This window comes from Zootoca vivipara, chromosome 3 (assembly GCF_965207765.1).
Source record: "Zootoca vivipara chromosome 3, rZooViv2.hap1.1, whole genome shotgun sequence".
Lineage (NCBI taxonomy): Eukaryota > Metazoa > Chordata > Lepidosauria > Squamata > Lacertidae > Zootoca > Zootoca vivipara.
The window spans coordinates 101986963-102009720 of record NC_142586.1 but is presented as its reverse complement, the minus strand read 5'-3'; the positions used below and the strand labels follow the sequence as shown (position 1 = coordinate 102009720).

Here is a 22758-nt window from a genome sequence, read left to right as displayed (position 1 = left end):
GGGAAAACTCAGCCGTGGAAATGCAAAGGAGGGGGTGTGGGTGGGAGAGGGATGCATAGAGAAAACCTCGTTCCCAGAGTCTCAGGTCGGAAATTAGGAAGGCTTGACTTGTCAACATGCTTGGAGGAGCTGTGAGCAATTATACAGCACCTTCTCTTCTTCCTTTCCCCCACTTACTCCAGAACCCTCCTCGTCAGTTCTGAGAGTGGGATTCCCCGTTGTTTTCTTCTATGGAGTTGAGTCCGGAATCAGACCGTCAAAACATTATGTCCTCCTAGTTCTCTGGAAGATACACTTGCATTTCTTGAGCTGTTGAGGCTTTCCGTTGTGAGGAGAAAGAAATAGCAACTTAATGTCTCATTCTCTTTCGGTGGCCATACTGTAATCTATGTGTCCCTATTTCATCCCGTTCCGTGCTGGATTTATGTGACCTCTGGGGCTGGAGGTGTGCTCTCTGTGCTTCCTCCTGTGCTCTTAAATGGCAGCTAAATCAGCTTTCTTTATTCCCAAGGGTGTGGGGGTGGTAGCAGCTTTGACGTCGCCATCAACCGTACCCAAGTTGCGCCTACCAATGACATGCCGTGTTCTTCTTTATGCAAGGACACAGAGCCGCGAGGTGTTGTGGGAATTTCCTTCTCTCTCTCTCTCTCTCTCCAGGTGATAAGGCTAAGTGGGAATAAGACCTCTCTCTCTCTCTATGGGATCAGCTGTGTGCAGCTGTTGCTTTAAACGTTTCAGGATCTGACCTGTCCAAGTGAGCAGCCTTGTTTCCTTCCGTAGGTGGGGATCGTAGCTGCGAATGACTATGTCCACGATGGTATATCCCAGAGAAGAGAAGATGGACAAGCTCAGCCAAGAGGAGATCATCTCCAACACCAAACTAGTGATGCAGGGGCTGGAAGCCCTGAAGAATGAGCACAACTCGATCTTGCACAGCCTGCTAGAGACCATCAAGTGTCTGAAGAAGGACGAGGAAGCCAACTTAGTGCATGAGAAGGCCAACCTGCTGCGCAAGTCAGTGGAGATGATTGAGCTGGGACTCGGAGAGGCTCAGGTAAGGGGCAGCCCATTGGGGTGTCTTGGAGTGGCATATGGGTCCATCAAAGTAAGGGAAATACAGTTGTACCTTGATTTTGGAACAGCTTAGTTCTCAAATGTTTTGGTTCCCGAATGCCGCAAACCTGGAAGTGACTCTTCCGGTTTGAGAACTATTTTTGGAAGCCAAACGTCTGACGGGGCTTCCGCAGCTTCCGGGAGCTTCCTGCAGCCAGTCGGACGCTGCGCTTTGGTTTCCAAACGTTTTGGAAGTCGAATGGACTTCCAGAATGGGACTCTGTTCGACTTCCAAGGTATGACTGTATGGGAAATCATTGTTTAAAAAGGTTGTCAAATACAATTGCCTTGGCTGGCTCTGTGAAATCATGCTTGCCAAACATGTTTGAGTGTAGGCAGGACTCTGCCACTCTTGTACAGGATAATGGCAGCTTTGGGCATAAAATTCAACATGTATAAGCTTTTGTAGCTTTTCTTTTTTTTAAGAATGCAAGTTTCTAGCCTTCTGGTTGTCAGGATAGGCTTGAAACTTTGTGTGAAATTCTGGTGAAGTTGCTGAAGTCTTGACTTTGCAGGGCAGGTGTGTGTGTGTGTGTGTGTGTGTGTGTGTGTGTGTGTGTGTTTTCTGGATTTCTGTTCCTTGCTTAAAGTGGATCCTTTCTGCTCCCCATGATTTAGCAAAAGTGGTAACTTTTGCAAAATAAGCCAAGTATACATTCATTCAGATTTTTATTACTCATTCATTAAACATGTATGTACACCAGCATATAAAAGTCAACGGATCAGCTTCTATAGATGCAAAATCGTAACAGTTTTAGCACAGCCCTCAGAGAGGCAAACCTGATACTCAGCTAATCTGCATAAATTACGGGAAATGGAGATTAGGAATTATTATTCCTCTGCCCTGGGCTCTCTGCCCATCCCTTCCTCCTTGACAAATAAGGGACCCAAAGAGGTGGACAGGCCCTCCACATTTTGCTGGACTTCCAAGTTAGCCACCCCTGTCCCACAACCCTCTGCTTTGTCTTGGAAGAATACAGCTGGGCAAGCAGCTGGAGTGGCCTGCCTGGCATGGTTGTCTTGTGTACGGTTCCAACTTTGTCTCTCCCCCCCCACCACCACCACTTTCCTCTTACACATCAGTCTTACACAGCAGCCTTGCTTCTCCTTAAGGGGCCATATTTGCGCCCTCCCCCCCCCCCAAGACCACAGCTTCATCGAATCATAGAACTAGTCCAATCGGAACCTCAAAGTTTCCATGACGGACGATCATCCCAACTTGTTGAACCCAAGCATTGCATATTTTAATCTGAGGCAAGGACTTGGGCTAGGTGATCAGCTGGGCACCTTTCACTCTGACTTATACTTCCTGCAGGCTTTGGAATCTCCTGTAGTAGTTTTTCTTTTTCTTTTTACTGAGATGGGGAACTTTAAGTCAGGCCAGCCAAGAGGCTTTTGGATAGAGCAACATGGAAACTGCCATTGACGAGGGACCTCGCAGGGGGGCACTATTCTCGCATTAGGCCAGGCCAGGGGTGTGGAGACTCAGGCCTGTGAAGGGACCCACATGCGCCCCTTCGGGCCTCTTTAACTGGTCCTCTGAACTGTTCATGGCCATGTGTTTTTGCCTGGCTAGAATATGTCCCTGAGCTCTGATAATGACTCTCTTCCCTCCAGCCAAGCAAGAGAGGGGTGTGTGTATTGGCGGGTGGGTGTGCTTAGAAGCTAGCATGCTGTACAACGGTCACATTTACAGCCATTGCTCCACCCACTTTTGCCTCTGGCTCCGCCTCCCACTGTTATTTGCCCCCTGTCCCCACCACCCAAAGGTTACCCTGAAGGAAACGCAGCCTTTCAGGGTCGAGAAAGGTTTTCCCCACCTCTGCGTTAGGCAAAGGTGAATGTCTCTTCTTGCTTCCCTTGGGGCCAGGTGATGATGGCTTTGTCAAACCACCTGAACGCGGTGGAATCTGAGAAGCAGAAGCTGCGGGCCCAGGTGCGCCGGCTATGCCAGGAGAACCAGTGGCTGCGGGACGAGTTAGCAAACACCCAGCAGAAGCTGCAGCGCAGCGAGCAAACAGTGGCGCAGCTTGAGGAGGAAAAGAAGCACCTTGAGTTCATGAACCAGCTGAAGAAATACGATGAGGATGTGTCCCCATCGGTGAGCGCCCGGAACATTTTGGGGTGGGGGAAGATGCCTGTGTCTCGACGTTGAGCTCTTTCTGCATGAAAGTCTCGTAGCGATGGTCTTTCCAAGAGGTCCTGATGATAGAGCAGCTAGCAATTTGAGTTTGTCTGGGTGAATGAGATAGACGCAGCTTGCCCCAGCTACAGTAACTAGGTTGGTCTTCTCTTGCTGGGGAAGAGAACCTTTGAGTGGGCTTGCTTGGTTAAGCTTAAGCTTAATTACTTAAGCGAAATATTAAGCACTCATGCTTTCCTTTCCCCTTTTTTTTCTTTGTTTCTTTCCCCCCATCAATGTCTCAGGAGGAGAAAGAAGGCGATTCCACAAAAGATTCCTTGGATGACTTGTTTCCAAATGAGGAAGAGGACCAGGGCCAAGGGTGTAGGTTGCATTCTTCCCTTATTTTATTATTCATTTATTTAACCAGCAGGATTTGCATACCACTTCCTCATCAAAACCATTAAGCAGTGGTTGCGTAAGACGATATAAAATTTGCATTAAGATCAGGTGTTTAAAAACAAGCTTTCAAAATGCAAGGAAAGCCAGCAGTTTGTTCGTTTGTTTAAAATGTGTATAATAGAAAAAAATCCCATTTTAAAACACATGTCAAAATTGCATGTGTCTGGGTATGCTTGCCTAAGCGAAGAGGTTTTTTTGCAGACGCTAAGAACAATACAGCAAAGGCGCCTGCCTAATATCAATGGGCAGGGAGTTCCTGAGTGTATAATAGATTCCTTGCAAGTGCAAAACAAGCATTATGCAGCACTTATAAAAGTGCTGGTTCGGCAGATCAAAGCGGTCAAGTGAGCATGTGCCGGGGCAACTGTGCACAGAGGACGGATGAAAGGAAGAGTCATAAAGCTACCTTTTTGTACCTATCTTCCAGCAGTTGGTTTGAGACAGTGCTTAGCCAGTAGGAATGGGTCATAGCCCTCATGGCATTGCGAGCTGCCTCCTCTATCCTCGATTAATGCGATCTTACGTTTGCAGTGCCTCATCCGCACAGCAGTGCAGCGGCAGCCGCCCAGCAAGGTGGCTACGAGATCCCAGCGCGCCTGCGCACACTCCACAACCTGGTGATCCAGTACGCTTCCCAGGGACGCTACGAAGTGGCTGTTCCCCTCTGCAAGCAGGCGCTGGAGGACTTGGAGAAGACTTCGGGCCACGACCACCCTGACGTGGCCACTATGCTCAACATCTTGGCCTTAGTATACAGGTGAGAGGAGGAGGGGAATGGCGGACACTCACTTTTTTTAAAATAACAATTTTTATTAGTTTTCAATTACAATAATCCAATAGCCTCACTATAACAATGCCAAATTATAATACAATTATTAATACTAGTCATTCAGATGGCAAATTATAGAATTTAGGCGGGCCCCCACATGCTAGAATTGATGGTTTGATGATTTACTTTATTTCTGCATTACAAAATCTTACTGTAAGGGGGAGGGCTTATAGAGAACCACCCCCTTTCATCCGAAGCAGCCCGTCTCCCAGCAGTCATGAGAGCGAAGGGTCTGATGGAGGGAGTCAGGAAACGGAGAGGGAGTGCCAGGGCTCTGGCAGCATCCAAGAGCCCCTCCTCCATAGGCAGGAAGAAAGGGAGGCGGACAGAGAGGACAGGAATGAGCCAGAAAGAAGACCCGTCCCCCCGACGCTGGAATTGAGGAGGAGGAGGAAAGGGAGGCGCTTCTCAGTTCCGAGGCTTTTATGCTGGTCCAGAACACGGAGAGGGGCAGTGCAGGAATCTGACTCGAGCGGGTAGACATGGAATCAGTAGTTCGTTACACTGTAAATAATGTGCACCAATAAAAACGTCTGAAAGACAAGCATGTGGAAGGTCGTTACTCGAGTAGTCACTCCATCCCTGACACTTACTAATTTCAATTACACGCCAGTCAAAATACAACAAGTGCCATTTTAACGACTTCCCTTTGTATTGACACATTAAATGATTTATAAAGCTACAGGTGAAGCATCCAAACTATATCCTTGTTCTTCCTGTGTGTGGCAATTATTCCGTCCGTGATGTTTCTTCCTGTCCTTGTAAAATGTTATGCCTATCTTGTCCCGGTTGTTGCTGTTCTCCATCATGCCTTGGGCAGAGCTAGCACCCCATTGTTGTTTCAGAAGTTCTCCATTGCACCGTCCCGTGCATCATTGTTTTGCAACTTTAACAGCAGCTGCAAAAGTCACACAAAAGTCCCAATAAATATCCTGTTTTTGCCATTTTTCACTCACTTGCTTTGGAAGGAACAGGGCTTTCTTGGTTTCCCCCCCCCCCTTGTGTGACTACGGAACAGTTGTCCAGGACAGTGAAACTCAGTGCTGTGAACTTAACTGTGGAAAGTTGTGTGGCGAAGGAGGAAGAACCTCCCTGGGTCTTGTGTGATACGATCTCTGTCCCTCCGGTATTGCTCAATATGTGCCTCACTTTGTGCTGCAGGGATCAGAACAAATACAAGGAGGCAGCTCACCTTCTGAACGATGCGCTGTCCATCAGGGAGAAGACGCTTGGCAAGGACCACCCTGCAGTAAGTAGCCGTTTCCCCGGACTTTGATGGGAAGGAAGTTCTGGGCAGGGGGGGGGGGAGTTGTAAGCCAGTCATGTGGCCAAGGGGACTTGCAGGAGTGTCACGTTACATGGTCAGCTGACCCTTCGGAAGGGTTTGGTGGCAAAGTCAAGAGGGGGGTTCTTTTTACTGCAAAAGCCGAACAAGGAGATCAGACAAGTAAGGTGAGCAAATTAGTCCCTGAACTAGGCCATTCTGCTGTAAAAATATTGGACCATCTTTGCCATGGATGGTTGCAAGTTATCTCCCACTTGGACTACTGCAATGCGCTCTACGTGGGGCTACCCGGAAACTACAACTAATCCAGAATGCGGCAGCTAGACTGGTGACTGGGAGCGGCCGCCGAGACCACATAACACCGGTCTTGAAAGATCTACATTGGCTCCCAGTATGTTTCCGAGCACAGTTCAAAGTGTTGGTGCTGACCTTTAAAGCCCTAAATGGCCTCGGTCCAGTATACCTGAAGGAGCGTCTCCACCTCCATCATTCTGCCCGGACACTGAGGTCCAGCTCCGAGGGCCTTCTGGCGGTTCTCTCGCTGCGAGAAGCCAAGTTGCAGGGAACTAGGCAAAGGGCCTTCTCGATAGTGGCGCCCGCCCTGTGGAACGCCCTCCCGACAGATGTCAAAGAGAAAACCAGCTACCAGATTTTTAGAAGACATCTGAAGGCAGCCCTGTTTAGGGAAGCTTTTACTGTTTAATAGATTATTTTATTTCATTTTTCTGTTGTAAGCCGCCCAGAGTGGCTGGGGAAACCCAGCCAGATGGGCGGAGTATAAATAATAAATTATTATTATTATTATTATTGCAAGATACTGGTGTTTAAAGGAATCTTGCTTAATAGGTCCTTCCTTCCTTCCTTCCTTCCTTCCTTCCTTCCTTCCTTCCTTCCTTCCTTTCTTTCTTTCTTTCTTTCTTTCTTTCTTTCTTTCTTTCTTTCTTTCTTTCTTTCTTTCTTTCTTTCTGCTTTCTATAGTTCTTCCATGGCTCTAATGTAGATCTGCTTATGTTTCTCTACAGGTTGCAGCAACCCTGAATAACTTGGCTGTTCTCTACGGCAAAAGGGGGAAATACAAGGAGGCAGAACCATTATGCAAGCGAGCACTGGAAATCCGGGAAAAGGTAAATTCCCTCCCCTCTGGAGAAGAAAGGGCCTGGGTGTCTGCAACCGTCTTCAATGCTACTCAGGAAAGGGGAGCATGTGTGTTAGATAGGAAGTTTCCCGAGTCAGTCTAGAATGGTCTGTCTAGCTTAGTATTGTCTGCACTGACCGGCAGCAGCTCTCCAGGGTTTCATGCAGGCATCTTTCCCTGCCCTACCTGGAGATGCCAGGGATTGAAACTGGCACCTTCTGCATGCAAAGCGTGGGTCCACGTGGATTCAGAACAATGCCTAGGGAGAGGCAGGTGTCAAATATGATACAGAAGGAGCTATTTCTGCCAGAGCTGAAGCTCCAAATGACTTTCCATGGACCACTCCCCACCCCCACAGAAGTAAAAGGATCCTGCCATATTCCCAGATTTGCTTCTTTTCTTCTTAACTAGCTTTTTCTGTTTGTTTGCCTCCTTTTCAGGTTCTAGGCAAAGATCATCCGGATGTGGCCAAACAGTTAAATAACTTGGCTTTGCTCTGCCAGAATCAGGGGAAGTATGAAGAGGTAGAATATTACTACTGCCGGGCACTGGAGATTTATGAGTCGCGCCTGGGGCCTGACGACCCAAATGTGGCCAAAACAAAGAACAATTTGGTGAGTCTACTGGGTCGTGAAAAGGGGGTGGGGTGGGTATTGCGCATGAGGATCGGCGGCTGCCTGTGCTGCATTTTAAAGATTGTCATTCCTGTCCCCTGTACCAGGCCTCCTGTTACCTGAAACAAGGCAAATATAAGGAAGCAGAGGTCCTCTACAAGGAGATCCTCACCCGGGCCCATGTGAAGGAATTTGGCTCTGTGGATGGTACGGACAGCAAAGAGCGAGGAGGGCAGCCGGGATTTATAGGAGGAGCTTGGTGGGGGTGTGCAGGCCAGTGGTGTATCGTGGGTTGCCTGTGCCCAGGGCCACATGGTGGGAGGGAGTACGCATGCATATTCAACTGCCAAACGGCGTCCATGCCACCCAGGAAATCGCAGCCACGGAGATAAGAAAAGAGTCATTCCACTGTCTGGAAGAGGTCACTTCCTGGTTCATATGGGGAAACCATTTTCAAAGAAGCCCAGTGCCGGAAGTGCACAGCTGTATTGAGACAGCACTAGGTGTTGACATTTTGCGCCCCTAACAAGTTTGTGCCTGGGGCAGCCGCCCTTGTGCCCCCCTCCCTCAACGCCACTGGTGCAGGCTGGAGCCTAGGTGCCTATCCCCTCCTCCAACAGTACTCTTTGCATTGCCTATTTATTTTCATGGCCCGGCTGACAAAAACCATTTCCTCCAAAGAAAATAAGCAAACAGATCCAAAAGTTTAAGCTTCTTCCTTTCTCGACTGTACCATGGGAAAGAGTAGCATTCCTTTTGAAATACCAACAGGGTGTTTTGCTTTGTTTTGCTTTGCTTTGCTTTGCTTTGCTTTAACCCCTTTTGTATTTTATCCTGCAGACGAGCACAAGCCGATATGGATGCATGCGGAAGAAAGAGAGGAGATGAGCAAGGTGAGTGCGAGAACATTTATTCTGGTGGGTGAGAGCGGGCACACAGTGCACACCTGAGTTTCTCCTGTTCTTCTGTCCTGCATTGGGAAGAGCTCCAGAAATTGCAGCATCCTCTCTTTGCCTTAAGAGTGGATCTCTCTGATGGTGCCAAACCTGCTGACTGGTAGCTGCAGAGGAGGGCTGAGTGCAGCGTGTTTTGTTGGGTTGTAGAGTGTTAATGTGTCACGGGGGCAGTAGGAATAAGGGGTTGCTACTCAGACTACATAGCAGCTTTCTGGGGCAGGAGAGTTGGAAATGATTGCCCTGTTTTTCCTGTGCCTTGCATGTTTTCTCTTTGTTATAGTGCACTCCTTAGGACGAACTGGAGAGTGGAAGATGAAGGGATTTCAGCAGGTTTCTGGGCCGCAGACTGCAGAACCAGAATGTTTTTTAGAAAAATAAATCTCAAGCCTCAGAATTTTGGTCATTTGGAAAGCCCAGTTGACTGATCAGGAAAAAGTAGCTCCTTCAGCCCCAAGGCTTAAGAGGAAGGGTAATAGGAAGACGCTATAGTCTTCTGCACCATCACCTTCTGCTTTAGATTTCCCAGTCTTAGAAACCAGGATGTGTGGGGAAACCACTGCCTATTAGAGCTGCAGCAAGCCCAAGATACTTAGGGGACATGTTCCAGCTCATGGTGCAGTGAACTCATGGCTCCTTTGGAAACTAGATAAATTGCAAAGACTTCACATCCTTCTGAAACATTCTGGGCTAAGGTGCTGAACACAGCACAGAACTTCACAAGCAGGAATACAAAAGCTCCATCGCACTTTCCATGCTGGAATTCAGTTGAGCAAAACCCTCCTGGTTTTCTTTTTCTCAATTTCTCTCCCATTTTTACAAACCTGACCTGATGGCCGATGCCTGCTTCCCGGGCTTTAGTGTCTCGGGCTGTTTCGCTTGAACATGAGCCATGTCACAACAAAAAATAAGTAGGGTATTGGCACTCTTATCACTACCAAGCTTGCCGAATGTCCTCCTGTGGAATAGAATGGTTTAGAATGAGTGAGAAGGGTGCTTGTTTCTCAGGTTCTGAGCCAGCCTTTCTTCGCTGAAGAATTTTTGCTGCTCTTACTGGATGATCTCGAAGTCAAGTCACAACTGTGTGTTTATGTGCTGCCTTGAATATTGTTGGCTAACAAAATCTGACCCTGCTATGATCTCATGTCAGGAAGTGGCTGAAATCAAGAGCCACTTGGGACAAATTTTCCCCTGGAAAAACCCCCAGCTGGGCATCTTTTAATTGGATTTCACCTGGATCATGGGCTCAAATGAGCCAACTGGTCACCACTGGCCAAACTGCCTCTTCTGTTAACCAGAATCTTTATCAAGAAGCTAAGGGTACAGATTTAGGTCCTCTTCATTACCCTATCGGCGATCTGTCTGCTGATCCTTTTAATCCCATGTAATTTTATTTCCTTTTCTGTTTCTCATCACATGCTTGAAAAAACACTGCAATGCAACACTTCCCTGTCAAGTACTTGTGAACATGATTTAAATATTCCATGCCTTCTTCAGTTCCGGACAGGAACCAAATGAGTGGGGCAGGTTTTGTTCCCAAACCTGGAGCCTTGGTACTCTAATCCCACCTGACTCTTTCCTGCATGGTCTTCCTTCAGTGGACTGCCCTTTCACTACTGTGGCTGCTTTGGCCTCCTCTAGCAGAGTTTCACTCCAGCGCGTTGAGCGGGGAGCAGCTGGAAAAAGGTGGAGCAATCAGGCTCAGACCATTTCCCTCCCCAGTTCCTTAATGCAGCAAGAATCTAGTTAAGCAAGTCACTAAGGCCCAGTTCACACTTGAAGCATTCTTGTGACTAGGGAGCTTCCTATTGGTTCATCTGTGTTCTCGTCTGAAGGGCAATGGCTCTCCATCATAGGATCATAGGATGCTGCCTTATTCTGGGTCAGACATTGGGTGCATCTAGCTCTGTATTGTCTCTCCAGGGTTTCGGACAGGGAATCTTCCAAGCCCTACCTTGAGATGTCAGCAGTTGAAACCTGGGCCTTCTGCAGGTGAATCAAGTGCTCCATCACTGAGATTTTCCCCATCACCTGCTACTTGATCCTTTTAACTAGAGGTTCCAGCATTGAATGTGGATCCTTCTGCAGGCAAAGGATATGCTCTTGTCACTGAGCTGGGGTCTGTCCCCAAATAGGAATGAAAATTGTAAATCAAATAAAGCTGATTGTGGACAACCCATGTGAACTGTGACTGATAGAGACTTCCTGGTACATGCCCGCCATGTGGCCCTGCATGTTTGCAAGCACCCCTCTCCGCACATTGCAGTACTCGGCATTACAAGCAGAGGTCTGTAAGTAGCAAGCCCCATTGCCTCTTAAAAAGAGTGAGAATTGGAAGACACAAAGTGGGTCAAAACGGACAGCAAAGGGATATGTGTAAAGGTTCTGTCGTTTGTGGGAACATAGGAAGCTGCCTTATACAGAATCAGACCTTTGGTCCTCCAGAGTTGCATACAGGGGGCACTCGCAGCCTTACTTAGAGATGCTGGGGATTGAACTTGAGACCTTCTGCATGCAAAGCAGATCTTCTGCCACTGAGCTACGGCTCTTAAAAACATCTGTATATCTAAACAGATACCAACATTCATCTTGCTTTCTAGGGAAAACTTTCTGAATAATACTTAGTATTTCAGAAGTGTCTCCCAGCCCATTTATGTTCAAAGTTATACATGCTATCACAGTAATCACCAACCTTTCTGGGCAGGTCAAAACAGTATCCCCATAGCGTTTGGGGGGGGGAGCAGATTGAGAAGGGGCAGTCAAGAGTAAGTCAGTGGCTGACTTGGGGACAGTCAGTGACCTGGGGACTTTCCAGTTAAAAGCTTTTAACAGATAAGCTAAATAAGCTTTTCTTTGAATGCAGAAGTGAACTGGAGCTTTCCAGAATGGCAAAACAGAAGATTTTTTTCAACCAATGTAGAGAAGTGAGATCATATGTTGTTGTTGGACTAAGCAGCTCCTCTTCAGTATTGTACTTGGTTTCCATTCCCCATGATGTCATATTCTACTGGCACTCTCGGTTTCTTTGCCATGCTATTAAAAAGCATTAAACCCATCTTGCTAGAGCATTCCTTTTTTTCCCCATTTTTCTTTTGTCTTATTTTTATCCACGTAACATTGCTTCATCCATACAGATCAGCCTCGTGCATGTTTTCTCAAAGCAGGCTTCCTTGAATACTGTGGGATCACTTGCTCCCAAGTGAATGTGCATACTGATCCTGGGAGGTGGGAATAGATAGTCTTCATTGTAATACTAAGGGAACGCCGCTAAGGAACAGGCTAAGGGAGGGGCGGGAAACTGTGGCCATCAAGATGTTATTGAACGCCTGCTTTCATCAATCTAAGGTGCCATGCCCAGTGGTCAAGGATGATGGGATGGGAATTGTAGTCCAACAACACCGGAGGGTCAAAAGTCTCCCATTTGTGGGGTAGCCCCTGGGTAGGAACAACTAAATTCATATTGCCCTTTAAAACAAAAACAAAAAATATTCTGGATGGACCGTTCTTGGCTGCTAAGTCTGCCAGGTCTTTGTACAGAATGATGCAGCTATGTGGGGCACTGGTGTCAATCGGAGCTATTGTGCTTGAAGTAGGTCAGAAGTGCCTGAGACATCCAGCACAGTTTATATGGAAAAGCTGTGGGAGCCTGTGCTAGAGGTTAATAGCCATTGATGGTCTCCTGCTACCCTAGACTGCCATCTTCAGAACGTCATTGGAGGGCCAAAGGTTTGAATTGAATACAGTACCTTCTTAAGGAGGGCAGAAGCAGAGTCCTCACCCTTCACAGTGGCAGTAATGCAGCTCCCCATAGCAACCTAATTGCGATTTTTAGACTTGGGTGAAACGCAGCACAATTAAAACCCTGTTCTGGACATCCTGTTTGTCTCCGTAATGAGGAGCCCACATTTTGAATAGCCCTACTGAGGGACCCAGGTGGCGCTGTGGTTAAACCACTGAGCCTAGGGCTTGCTGATCAGAAGGTCGGCGGTTCGAATCCCTGTGACGGGGTGAGCTCCCGTTGCTTGGTCCCAGCTTCTGCCAACCTAGCAGTTCGAAAGCACGTCAAAATGCAAGTAGATAAATAGGAACCGCTACAGCGGGAAGGTAAACGGCGTTTCCATGTGCTGCTCTGGTTTGCCAGAAGTGGCTTTGTCATGCTGGCCACATCACCTGGAAGCTATACGCCGGCTCCCTCGGCCAATAATGCGAGATGAGCACGCAACCCCAGAGTCGGTCACGACTGGACCTAATGGTCAGGGGTCCCTTTACCTTTACCTTTACTGAGGACTACCAAGTCCTCTCGCTTTGACCTGGTAACACAGGGCTCGAAACAGGATTGCTTGTCACCCAGCCTTGCTGGAATGGAGCCCTGGCATGCATTAAGCTACTCCCCCCACACACACACACACAAATGCAGGGCTTAAAGCCTTGTCAGCATTAGCCTGAGGCATGACCGTTTAGGAATCCCCCAGATAGCAGGCCTGCCAGGGAATTTTCTGGAGGGGGAACTCTTCCAAAGTGATTTAAAAGCAACTATGGTACTTTTTTTAACCAATAGGAAGTTTTTCTAAGCCTAGGGAACTTAATGCCTGAATCGGCCTACTGTTCCTTGGCTGACACCCCCAGAAAAATGGTTAAAAAATAAATAAAACGGTTGGGCACAGTTCCGGTGGGAAGTTGTTAGAAGACAGGAATTTTGTTCCTGGGAGAGGGAGCGGACCAGACAAAGTGGCTTTCAGTTTCTGGCCACACATTCAAGTAGCGTTCTGAGAAACTGTAGAGTCGGAGACGGTTGTTTGGGCCTGACCTAGCCGAATCCCTTGCTCTGTTCGGGAAATTCAGAAACTGAAAGGGAAAAGGCACACACACACATAATTGGAACTGTACTTACCTTCAAGAAGCATCTCTTAATGTCGAATCCAAATCTCCCCCTCCTGTAACTTTCAGCCCATCAGATCTAGCTAGCCCTGCCTTCTGGGGCAGCAGATAACAAGTCTTTGCCCTCTTCAGGTATTTGAAGAGAAGTGTGAGACTGGCTCTTTCTTCTGCTTAATAAGGATTTTAGTTGCTTGTTAAAGGAATTAACTTTTATTAAGCTCTTACAAGATCTCTTACACTACCTTTTGCTGTGCCAGCATCTTTAGGTACTTAGGCTTGTGTCCTTGTTTGCAGACCTGTGAACTCCAAAGTCCCAGGCATTGCGTCACCATTTCATCTCTTTTGGCTGAAACAGATATAGAATCATAGAATCATAGAGTTGGAAGAGACCACAAGGGCCATCCAGTCCAACCCCCTGCCAAGCAGGAAACACCATCAAAGCATTCCTGACAGGTGGCTTTCAAGCCTCTGCTTAAAGACCTCCAAAGAAGGAGACTCCACCACACTCCTTGGCAGCAAATTCCACTGCCGAACAGCTCTTACTGTCAGGAAGTTCTTCCTAATGTTTAGGTGGAATCTTCTTTCTTGTAGCTTGAATCTATTGCTCCGTGTCCACCTTAACAATATGTTTTTCTATGCATAAGCTGGGGCAGCCGCCCTTTTTTTTAAAAAAAAAAAATGTAGCAAGCCCTGTGCTACTTAGCTTAAGCCTGTAATAGACAAGCAAGCTCACTAAATTCCTTTTTTTATGATCAAAGCTGTCTTTGGTATCTTTGCAGAGCTGCCTTAATTACATACTTGAGTCTTCCCAGAATCTGTTATTTCATTCTCCAGTTTTTAGGGGACAGTGGTGTCATTCTAAACCCGGAAGTGCGGAACCTTTGGCCCTTCAAAATGTTGCTGAACTACAATTCCTATCATCCCTGGCCATTGGGCAGTGTTGCTGGGGCTGATGAGAGTTGTAGTCCAGGCAGGCCAAAGGCTCTTCACACCTGTTCTAAATGGTAGTGGTCTATATGTATATAATCTCAAAGCATACCAATATTGGAGCTGACATGGCGGCAAGGTAACTGGGACCAAACAAGCTTATATATTTTTATCCCTGCTAGGCATGCAAGCAGAGGCAAACAAACTAGCCATGGTCTTTTGTGCACTGGTGCTTTAACTATTCTAACAAAGTCTTCTCTTTTCTCTCTCCTCCCCCCCTCCCCAATCCCTCTTTCCAGAGCAAGCACAGAGAAAACATTGCTTATGCAGAGTATGGTGGCTGGTACAAGGCATGCAAAGTCAGCAGGTAAGTTGTTTTCAGGAGTTATTTGTTACTGTTATTTCAAGTATTAGTTAATATGCCGCTTACTTGCCAAGGTGGCTTCTAAGTGATTTAAAAGTATTAAGCTTAGTTATAGATAAATAAACACACATAACTGAAGAGCACAATAGAACAATTTCATCAAAATATTAAATATGTATTAATAATCCCCAATGAAAATGTGCAGGTCCATTAAAACAATACAACAATAAAACAGCAATCGAAACAGGAGGTCCCTTGTTTGGAGAGGAGCCGGTGGTACGCCAATACTGATGGGGCTTCATATTTTATCGGGAAGAGTTTTCCACAACACTGGTGCTACCAGTGAAAACCTCCCGTCCCTTCTGCGACTCAAAGGGTTGAATGGAATTGGGGGTTGTTTTTTTATTAAATTTTTATTCACTTTTCTTTTTCTATCATTACATACATCTCATATCAATAACATTTGTGTTACACCACTTCTTCCCTCCCCTCCAGCTTCCACTTCTGGTTTGTTTCCTTTAGTGATGGTTGATGCTGTTAAGAACTCTCGTAGTATATTATATTCCAAAGTTCTCCAACTGTTGCCTGGGATCCAATATTCTTCAGACGAAAATTAAAATTGTAATCCAAATTGTATTTATAATCCAAATGTTACAGTGGTGCCTCGCTTAACGAATGTCCTGCTTAATGAAATTTCCGCTTAACGAAAGGTTTTTTCTAGCGGAGGTTGCCTCGCTAGACGAATTCGTTTTACCAAAAATTTGTCTAGCGAATCGCGGTTTCCCATAGGAATGCATTGAAATTCAATTAATGCGTTCCTATGGGCAAAATTTTTTAAAAAACGAAAATCAATGCATTCCTATGGGTTTCGCTAGACGAATTTTTTGTTATAAGAAAAGACCCGTGGAACGAATTAAATTCGTCTAGCGAGGCACCACTGTATTTGTAATCCAAATGGTATTTATAATCCAAAATATAATACTCTCCTCAGTTGTAATTCCAATATATGGCCCTGCTCATTTATAGTATTTTTTCTGTCCCTGCTCCCACTCTCCCAGGCACTCTTCCTCCCTGAGATTTCTCCCAGTTATGTGTTCTCCTGTTGAACTTCGGTAGGTTTTTGCAATATCCAGGGTCCTTTTAAATTTATTTTAATTCCCCCCCCCCAGTCTTTAAACCACTTTCATTCATAAAAGTAGCTTTGCCATTCATAAAAACTGAGGATACTCCAGTCCAGGGGTAGGCAACCTAAGGCCCATGGGCCGGATGTGGCCCAATCGCCTTCTCAATGTTGTCCACAGTCGGTCCAGGAATCAGCGTGTTTTTACATGAGTAGAATGTGTCCTTTTATTTAAAATGCATCTCTGGGTTATTTGTGGGGCATAGGAATTCGTTCATATATATTTTTCAAAATACAGTCCAGACCACCACATGGTCTGAGGGACGGTGGACCGGCCCACGGCTGAAAAAGGTTGCTGACCCCTGTTCCAGTCCATTCATATAAGTTCCGTTTAAGAGTTCAAGAAGACAACAGCTCGATTCTTTGTATCCAACAGAGAAATGGATTGCTAAAAGTTAACTAAGCGCAGCTTAAAAAGTAACAACAGACTGATGTGTTTCCAAATGCTTTTGATCTCATTCACAAGTCCATGCTGCAGGGTCTGTCTTTCAGAAGTTGACTTCCTTTTTAGGTTCTGTCTTTGCCGAATTAAACTTAAACACCAATTCTTCAGTTTTGAAATCAGAAAGTTTGGCAATAAGTACCTTAATTCAGAAAGTCTGCTGCTTCAGGTGGCAATTCGTGGTTTCGACTTTTTGGAGCTGCGATAGCACCGTGAGAGAACTCAAGCAGCTTCTCGCTCAGCTGGTCCCCTCAAGACCCCCCTTGTCCGTGGGGCTTTTTAAGGGGGGTGTCTAACCCTGGCACGCACTCCTGTCGCCCCAGTAGCCCGGTAACGGTAGTCTTTTAGGCAGACGATCCGTTCTGCGCCGCAATTTCCCTCCATAAACAAACCGGAAGCCGCGAGTTGAATGGAATTGTTGCCCAAGTGCTCCTGTTACGGCTTTTGATCCAGTGGGTGGCTTTACTAATGGGAGGTTGTTATTTTCCTGTTCTCCCCCCGCCCCGCCTTCACAGCACCTTCTTGGGGGACACTTTAGAACAGGATGCAAAGTCGTATTGAGGTGGGGAGGAAGGGGGCAAATCAGCAAGAGTCACTTCTTTTCCTTTAGCAGAAGTACCCACTGGATCCAAAAGCCTCCTGTAGTTTCGGATCCCACCCGTTTTATTTGTTTTTTAGCTTTCTACTTCTGCTGCTAATATGAATATGCCCATTTAGGGCCTCATAGCAAGGGGCAAGTACCTCTTTCCTTGTGCGGTGGTTTTCTGTGTAATTGCTGGGTAGTAACCGTGGGTTAAACCACAGAGTCTAAGGGCTTGCTGATCAGAAGGTCGGCGGTTCGAATCCCTGCGACGGGGTGAGCTCCCGTTGCTCGGTCCCAGCTCCTGCCAACCTAGCAGTTTGAAAGCACGTCAGAGTGCAAGTAGATATATAGGTACCACTACAGCGGGAAGGTAAATGGTGTTTCCGTGTGCTGCTCTGGTTCCCCAGAAGCGGCTTTGTCATGCTGGCCACACGACCTGGAAGCTGTACGCCGGCTCCCTTGGCCAATAATGTGAGATGAGCGCCGCAACCCCAGAATCGGTCACGACTGGACCTAATGGTCAGGGGTCCCTTTACCTTTAACCATGGGTTAAACCACAGAGCCTAGGGCTTGCCGATCAGAAGGTCGGCGGTTCAAATCCCTGCGACGGTGAGCTCCCGTTGCTCGGTCCCAGCTCCTGCCAACCTAGCAGTTCGAAAGCACATCAAAATGCAAGTAGATAAATAGGTCGTATTTATCGAATCGGTCACGACTGGACCTAATGGTCAGGGGTCCCTTTACCTTTACCTTTAACCGTTCAGCCAAGCAATCTCAGTGTCATGGGAAGTGGGAGGTGTGTAGACCATAGCTGTCAAGTTTTCCCTTTTCTCGCGAGCAGGCCTATTCAGCATAAGGGAATTTCCCTTAAAAAAGGGGGAGAACTTGACAGCTATGGTGTAGACAAGGGCAGCTCAGTATTCAAGATATTGCCATGGTAAACAAGGACAGCTGGCTTCAGTGTTTCTCTTTCTCCTTAGCCCCACAGTGAACACCACTCTGCGAAACCTGGGCGCACTGTACAGGCGTCAGGGGAAGCTAGAGGCTGCGGAAACACTGGAAGAGTGTGCAGTGCGATCCCGGAGACAGGTAAGGCCAACACCCACCCCACAGACAACTTCGTGTGTAAAGGGAACTCTAGGGAGAAGAAAGCGAAAGATGAGTGTTTCATCTGATTTTTAGATTTGCCAGGCAATTTAAGGCTTATACGGTGGAGCCTAAACCACTGGCTATCATCAAATATGTAAATTGCCCTTATAAAATTCCATGATGGTGTTGATTGAGGTGGTGTGGCCAGTTGTTTGTCAGTGTGGCTTTTGCTGGAATGTCGCAGCTCGATATGTTTTTTTTTTCCAGGATCCTTCCACTTCATCAGCAAAAGAAATCGCAGCAGGTTATAGAATCCAGCAGAAATAATTTCCTTGACATTCTCTGGGTTCAAGCAATAAAATATTGTCTTATTAAGCCGCAGTATGAATGAGCTTCATGCAATTGTAAGCAGCTGCTTTGCTTCCTTACAGGAAAGCAAATCGGGTAATTGTAATTATCCATAATTTCCCTTTATGTCTGTACAGGGAACGATGGTTAATGGCTTCCAAAACCAAGCCAGAACATGAAGCTACGGTTCATGGCTTTGCAATGTTGGCTTGTTGGGAAGCCATTAGCCATAGTTCCTAGTTTGGACATAATGGGAAGCTAACTGTGGCATCCTTACTTGAAGGAGTAGAACAGCTGTGTGTGGGTGCACGGAGCTCATTCATATCTCAGTCCAAGATTCGATTGCCTAAATGCATTGATTGCCTGTCAAGTGCTTGATGACTCGTTTGGAAAAGTTCTGCTTAATCAGAAAATGAGCTTTAGAACATTATTGTAGATCTGTCCAGCTGGTTGGACTGCAATGAATTTATATAGAATTTTGCCCAGGCCACATAGTTGCTCGAAGGGATGAAATGGAAGAGTTTCAGGAACTCCTTGTATATATATATATTTATTTTTATCCGGGTTTATTTTGGATGTTTTTGATGGCCTCATCCTGATGCCCTAGTCTTTTGTTGCCAGGAGCTGAGCTAAGCTCAGTGTATTTCACAACTGGATCATTTAGATGAATGTGGAATTTAGCATCCGGAGAGCATTGGGCTTCATTTTATTTTTTTAAAAATGCAAGTTTTTAGCCGTTATGGCTATGGAAGTGTGGGCAATGTCTGGTGAAGCTTATGTAGTGATGGAGGAAGAGAGTTTTGTTACTGTTCCATTGCTCCATGCCCCACCCCTGAATAACAAAAGTTGGGGGGAAAGATGTATGTTGGGAAAATATATGCATAATTGCTTGATTGTGTGTGTGTGTGCGCGTGTGCAATCCATACAAGCCGTGCAACAGCTTCCTGGGGGAAATAGTAGACGAAAGCTGTTTCCCTCTTTTCCTGCTTGTGGGTTTTCCAGGGATATCTGTTTGGTCACTATAGGAGATAGGATTGGACTTCAGGGTCACCAAACATTTTGGGCCCCCGGGCACATTTGCAAACCAGAGCAACAGTCTTGGGTACAAATTCTATTAGCTGCAGTAGAATTTTCAATGAGCGGAAGGACTGGGGAGCAGGCCTTGAGGGCACCCAAAAAACCCTGTGCGGCACATGGGTGCCTGCAAGCGCCGTGTAGGCGACCTCGTGACCTTTGGTCTGATCCAGGAGGGCTGTTTTTGTATGTTCCTAGAAAGTCAAGATATACAGAAGGTGCATGAAGCCACCTTTGCTCCTCTGTTCCTCTTCCCTTCCCTTCACACAAGCCAACGAGCAAGCCAGGAAGACTTAGTCAGCTATAGCTTCCCAGTACATCTAAACCGAGGTGAGAGATGGGGTTGTATTCAGCATAGCACTAAGTAGATAGTTCAAAAGCTGCAAGGATTTCTGCTTGGGCAATGGGACTTCATCCATCTCCTTCCCCTGCACCTCTTAAAATGCCCTCAATCTGTTCTAGGGGTTCCCCCAGTACTCTGGAGCAGATTTTTTTTGGGGGGTGGTGGCACATGGTGCACTAGAAGGAGGAGATGCAGAGGGGAGAAGAATCCTGCAGTGGTAGTGGTAATCCTTGCACTGACGGGATAGTTTAGTTGAAGACCGCTCATGATTAGCGGCTTCCAAGCAAGCCAGACTATGAAGCCATAATTTAAAGTTAAATTAATGTCCCAGCTTGTGTTGAAGCCATTAACTATAGTTTCTTAGTTCAGATGTTAACTGAAAAGTCGAGTTACTCACTCATGCGAAGGGAGGAGCGAAGCGGGAATAAAGGGGCTGTGTGCTGCTCAGCCATATTTTGGCTTAGGAAGCCAAGATCTGATTCTGCAGACGTGGCCAGTGTCTTGGTGCAGAATTTGGCATGCGTACAGTGGTGGGATCCAGGAAGCGAAAGGGCAGCTCTATATTCTTTCCAATTCCCTTCCTGAACACCTTCCTGTCTCCATGCAAAATTGCCACCAGAAAAAAAATAAACACACATGACCTTTTGGGCGTGTTAATAGCCAGGAAGCAAGGAAGTGTTGTACGTCTCTAGGAAATGTTTGAGGGGCTCTGCCCACCCCCAACCCCCCCTTGTCTCTTTGTTTTTGTGCTTGTCCCCTTGCAGGGCATTGACCCCATTAACCAGACCAAGGTGGTAGAGATTCTGAAAGAGGGCGACGGCTCCGAGAGGCGGAGGAGCCGAGACAGCCTGGGGGGCAGCGTCAAGTATGAGAGCGCCACAGATGGTAGCGAGGAAGTGAGTATGGGCGTGGAATGGAATGGGGTAAGTACAAGTCCACCATCAAGACCTGCCTAGCCCGGCCGAGAGAGGCAGAGGGCAGCAAACTCTAGCCAGAGCTGTTGTTTCTTTTTTGTCGGCCAGCTGCTGCCCCTGCCATCTCGGGGAGCTGATGGCCTGTCGTGGCATGCCCACCTCCATCCATCCTCTTGCATGCTCCCTGCCTGCTCCTCTTATTGCCGGGTAGCCAGACTCAGGGAGGGAGCTCTTTCCGCCTTAGTTCCCCCCACTGAAACTCGGAACTTAGTATCTCCCGTCCCCAGTTTTTTAGGTGGGTGGTGGGCGGAGGAAAGAGCAGAAGCCACTGATCGTAGGTGCTTTGATCTCCTCTACTAACATCCTACGGTGCTGCTCTCCCCTGATCTGTAGCAGGGACAAGGGGCGGGGAGGGAGAGAAGGTTGTTTTGCTTCTCAGAAAATAGCATCACTCTCGGAGGAAGAGCTTAAGGGGCTTTGGTTCGGTTAGGGTCCTAGGGCTGCCGCCCTCCAGGAAAATGGATGTTTATGGGGTATGGCGTGTGTGTGTGCATGCGTGCGTGCGTGTGCGTGCGCACAGCATCTGAAGGACATGCCAAGAGGCACTGGAATGAATGTGTGAAGACTCAAAGGCACATCTACCTCAAAGTTGCAAGAGGCCAAACACACACCACAACTGCATTTTCTGTAGGCGAGTATGAGTTAGAGCAGGTACCCTCCTTCTCTGCTGTCCTCCTCCTTTGTTGACCCCTGGATTGGTCTTTTATCAACGAGAAGAGTTGGCTTCTTCCTATACGCAGCCTGTTTCCTAGCAGAGTGTTTGGGAGCCTTGGGGCTGGGCGGACTGGTGGGACATCGTCTCCGGTGAGTAGCAGGATCCTAAGAGATTTCAGCTAGTGGCAACATTACTACGTCCATGTAACGAGTGAGTTTTGGTGGAAGAATATGAGCCTTGACGAAAAGCATCTTGACTCTTTCCCTGGTTTTGGTTTTGGGTTCCCCTTTCCCCCCTTGAAGACTGGTTCTTAGACGTGTTGTCTCTCCTTGGCTCAGGGAGAAGTGTGTTTCGTCCCCACTCTGAGTTGGGGAAGGCGTGTGAGGATGTGAAGCTTGCCTTGATGCAGCCTTTAAGCATGTTTGTTTGTTCCTTTGGGGTTCTCCATAAGATGCAGTTTAGCAGCAAGGAATTTGACCTAGATAAAGGACGAGGAGGGGACTTACCAACCCATTGTTTTAATGCTTTGGTTACATTTAACTTGCACTCTCTCCATCGCTCACTAACTCTCCATCCTCTCTGCGGCTGTTCGCTTGCTTGCATGTGCCTCTCCTCCACCCCCCCCCCCATCTATCGCAGGCAAATTGCCATGACAGCCAATCAGCGCCAAGGTGTCTTGCAATCTTGATTGTGGATTGTACCTAAAAGGCAGTACGTGAACAAAAACCGTAAGAGAATGTGAGGACCCCATAGAAACTTGGGGGGAAGGAGTGTATAGAACTCCCTAACCCTAAGTCCTCGTTCTTTACTTTCTCAGAGAATGACACTTCCCTCTTGGAGTGAAGACAGACGTGGTATTTTAAGAGCAGTCACAGGCCCCCTCCACCCACCATGCGATTCTAGCTTTGTGATTTGCAGCTTGCATTGTGGACGTACAGTCTAGCTAGCTGAACGAACACCTGATCAGCCTTCCCTTCTTCTCAGACTTCATGCAGAGGGAGAGCCTACCACCTCCTCAAATGCAGGGGGGGGGGTATTGCGATCTGGTGGAGGCTTCCACTGGACTGGGTGTGGGGGGGGGGTTAATTGTTTGCCAATCCCCCCCTTAGCCCTGTATCCTCCAGCACCATTTTGGTCCGGAGATTCCACCGCAGATTTTCAGGAAATACAGGGGGTTGCAAGTGGAAGGAAGAATTAGCAAAAGTTCTCATCTTCCTCTCTCCCCACCCACCTTGCCATATATACATTTATGTATTCTTTGTTTAACAAAAAAAAACCCACAAACCAATATTTTAAAAAAAGAGTTCCAAAACCGTTCCATGAATTGTAGGGAGAGGTGGGTGGATGAATTTTGAGATCCCTGGAAGATGAAGGTGGTATATAAATTAAAT

The 22758-nt window shown here is 47.1% G+C and overlaps 1 protein-coding gene across 14 annotated transcripts in view; it reads left to right on the top strand.

Moving 5' to 3' along the window:
- KLC4 (kinesin light chain 4) overlaps nt 1-22758 on the top strand; it is a 67616-nt gene that overhangs the window by 25784 nt on the left and 19074 nt on the right. For 6 of the 14 annotated variants that reach the window (XM_035111150.3, XM_088666768.1, XM_088666766.1 and 3 more), the window contains exons 2-13: nt 781-1054; nt 2984-3214; nt 3541-3619; nt 4229-4454; nt 5688-5775; nt 6834-6935; nt 7387-7560; nt 7668-7767; nt 8401-8453; nt 14618-14685; nt 17865-17973; nt 20503-20634. In XM_035111150.3, the coding sequence (XP_034967041.1) occupies nt 800-1054; nt 2984-3214; nt 3541-3619; nt 4229-4454; nt 5688-5775; nt 6834-6935; nt 7387-7560; nt 7668-7767; nt 8401-8453; nt 14618-14685; nt 17865-17973; nt 20503-20634 (1617 nt within the window). In that variant the 5' untranslated portion in view covers nt 781-799. Of the gene's footprint in view, nt 1-657; nt 1055-2983; nt 3215-3540; nt 3620-4228; nt 4455-5687; nt 5776-6833; nt 6936-7386; nt 7561-7667; nt 7768-8400; nt 8454-14617; nt 14686-17864; nt 17974-20502; nt 20662-22758 lie in introns of all 14 variants that reach the window. The other 8 variants (XM_035111146.3, XM_035111147.3, XM_035111148.3 and 5 more) reach the window with 3 other exon arrangements.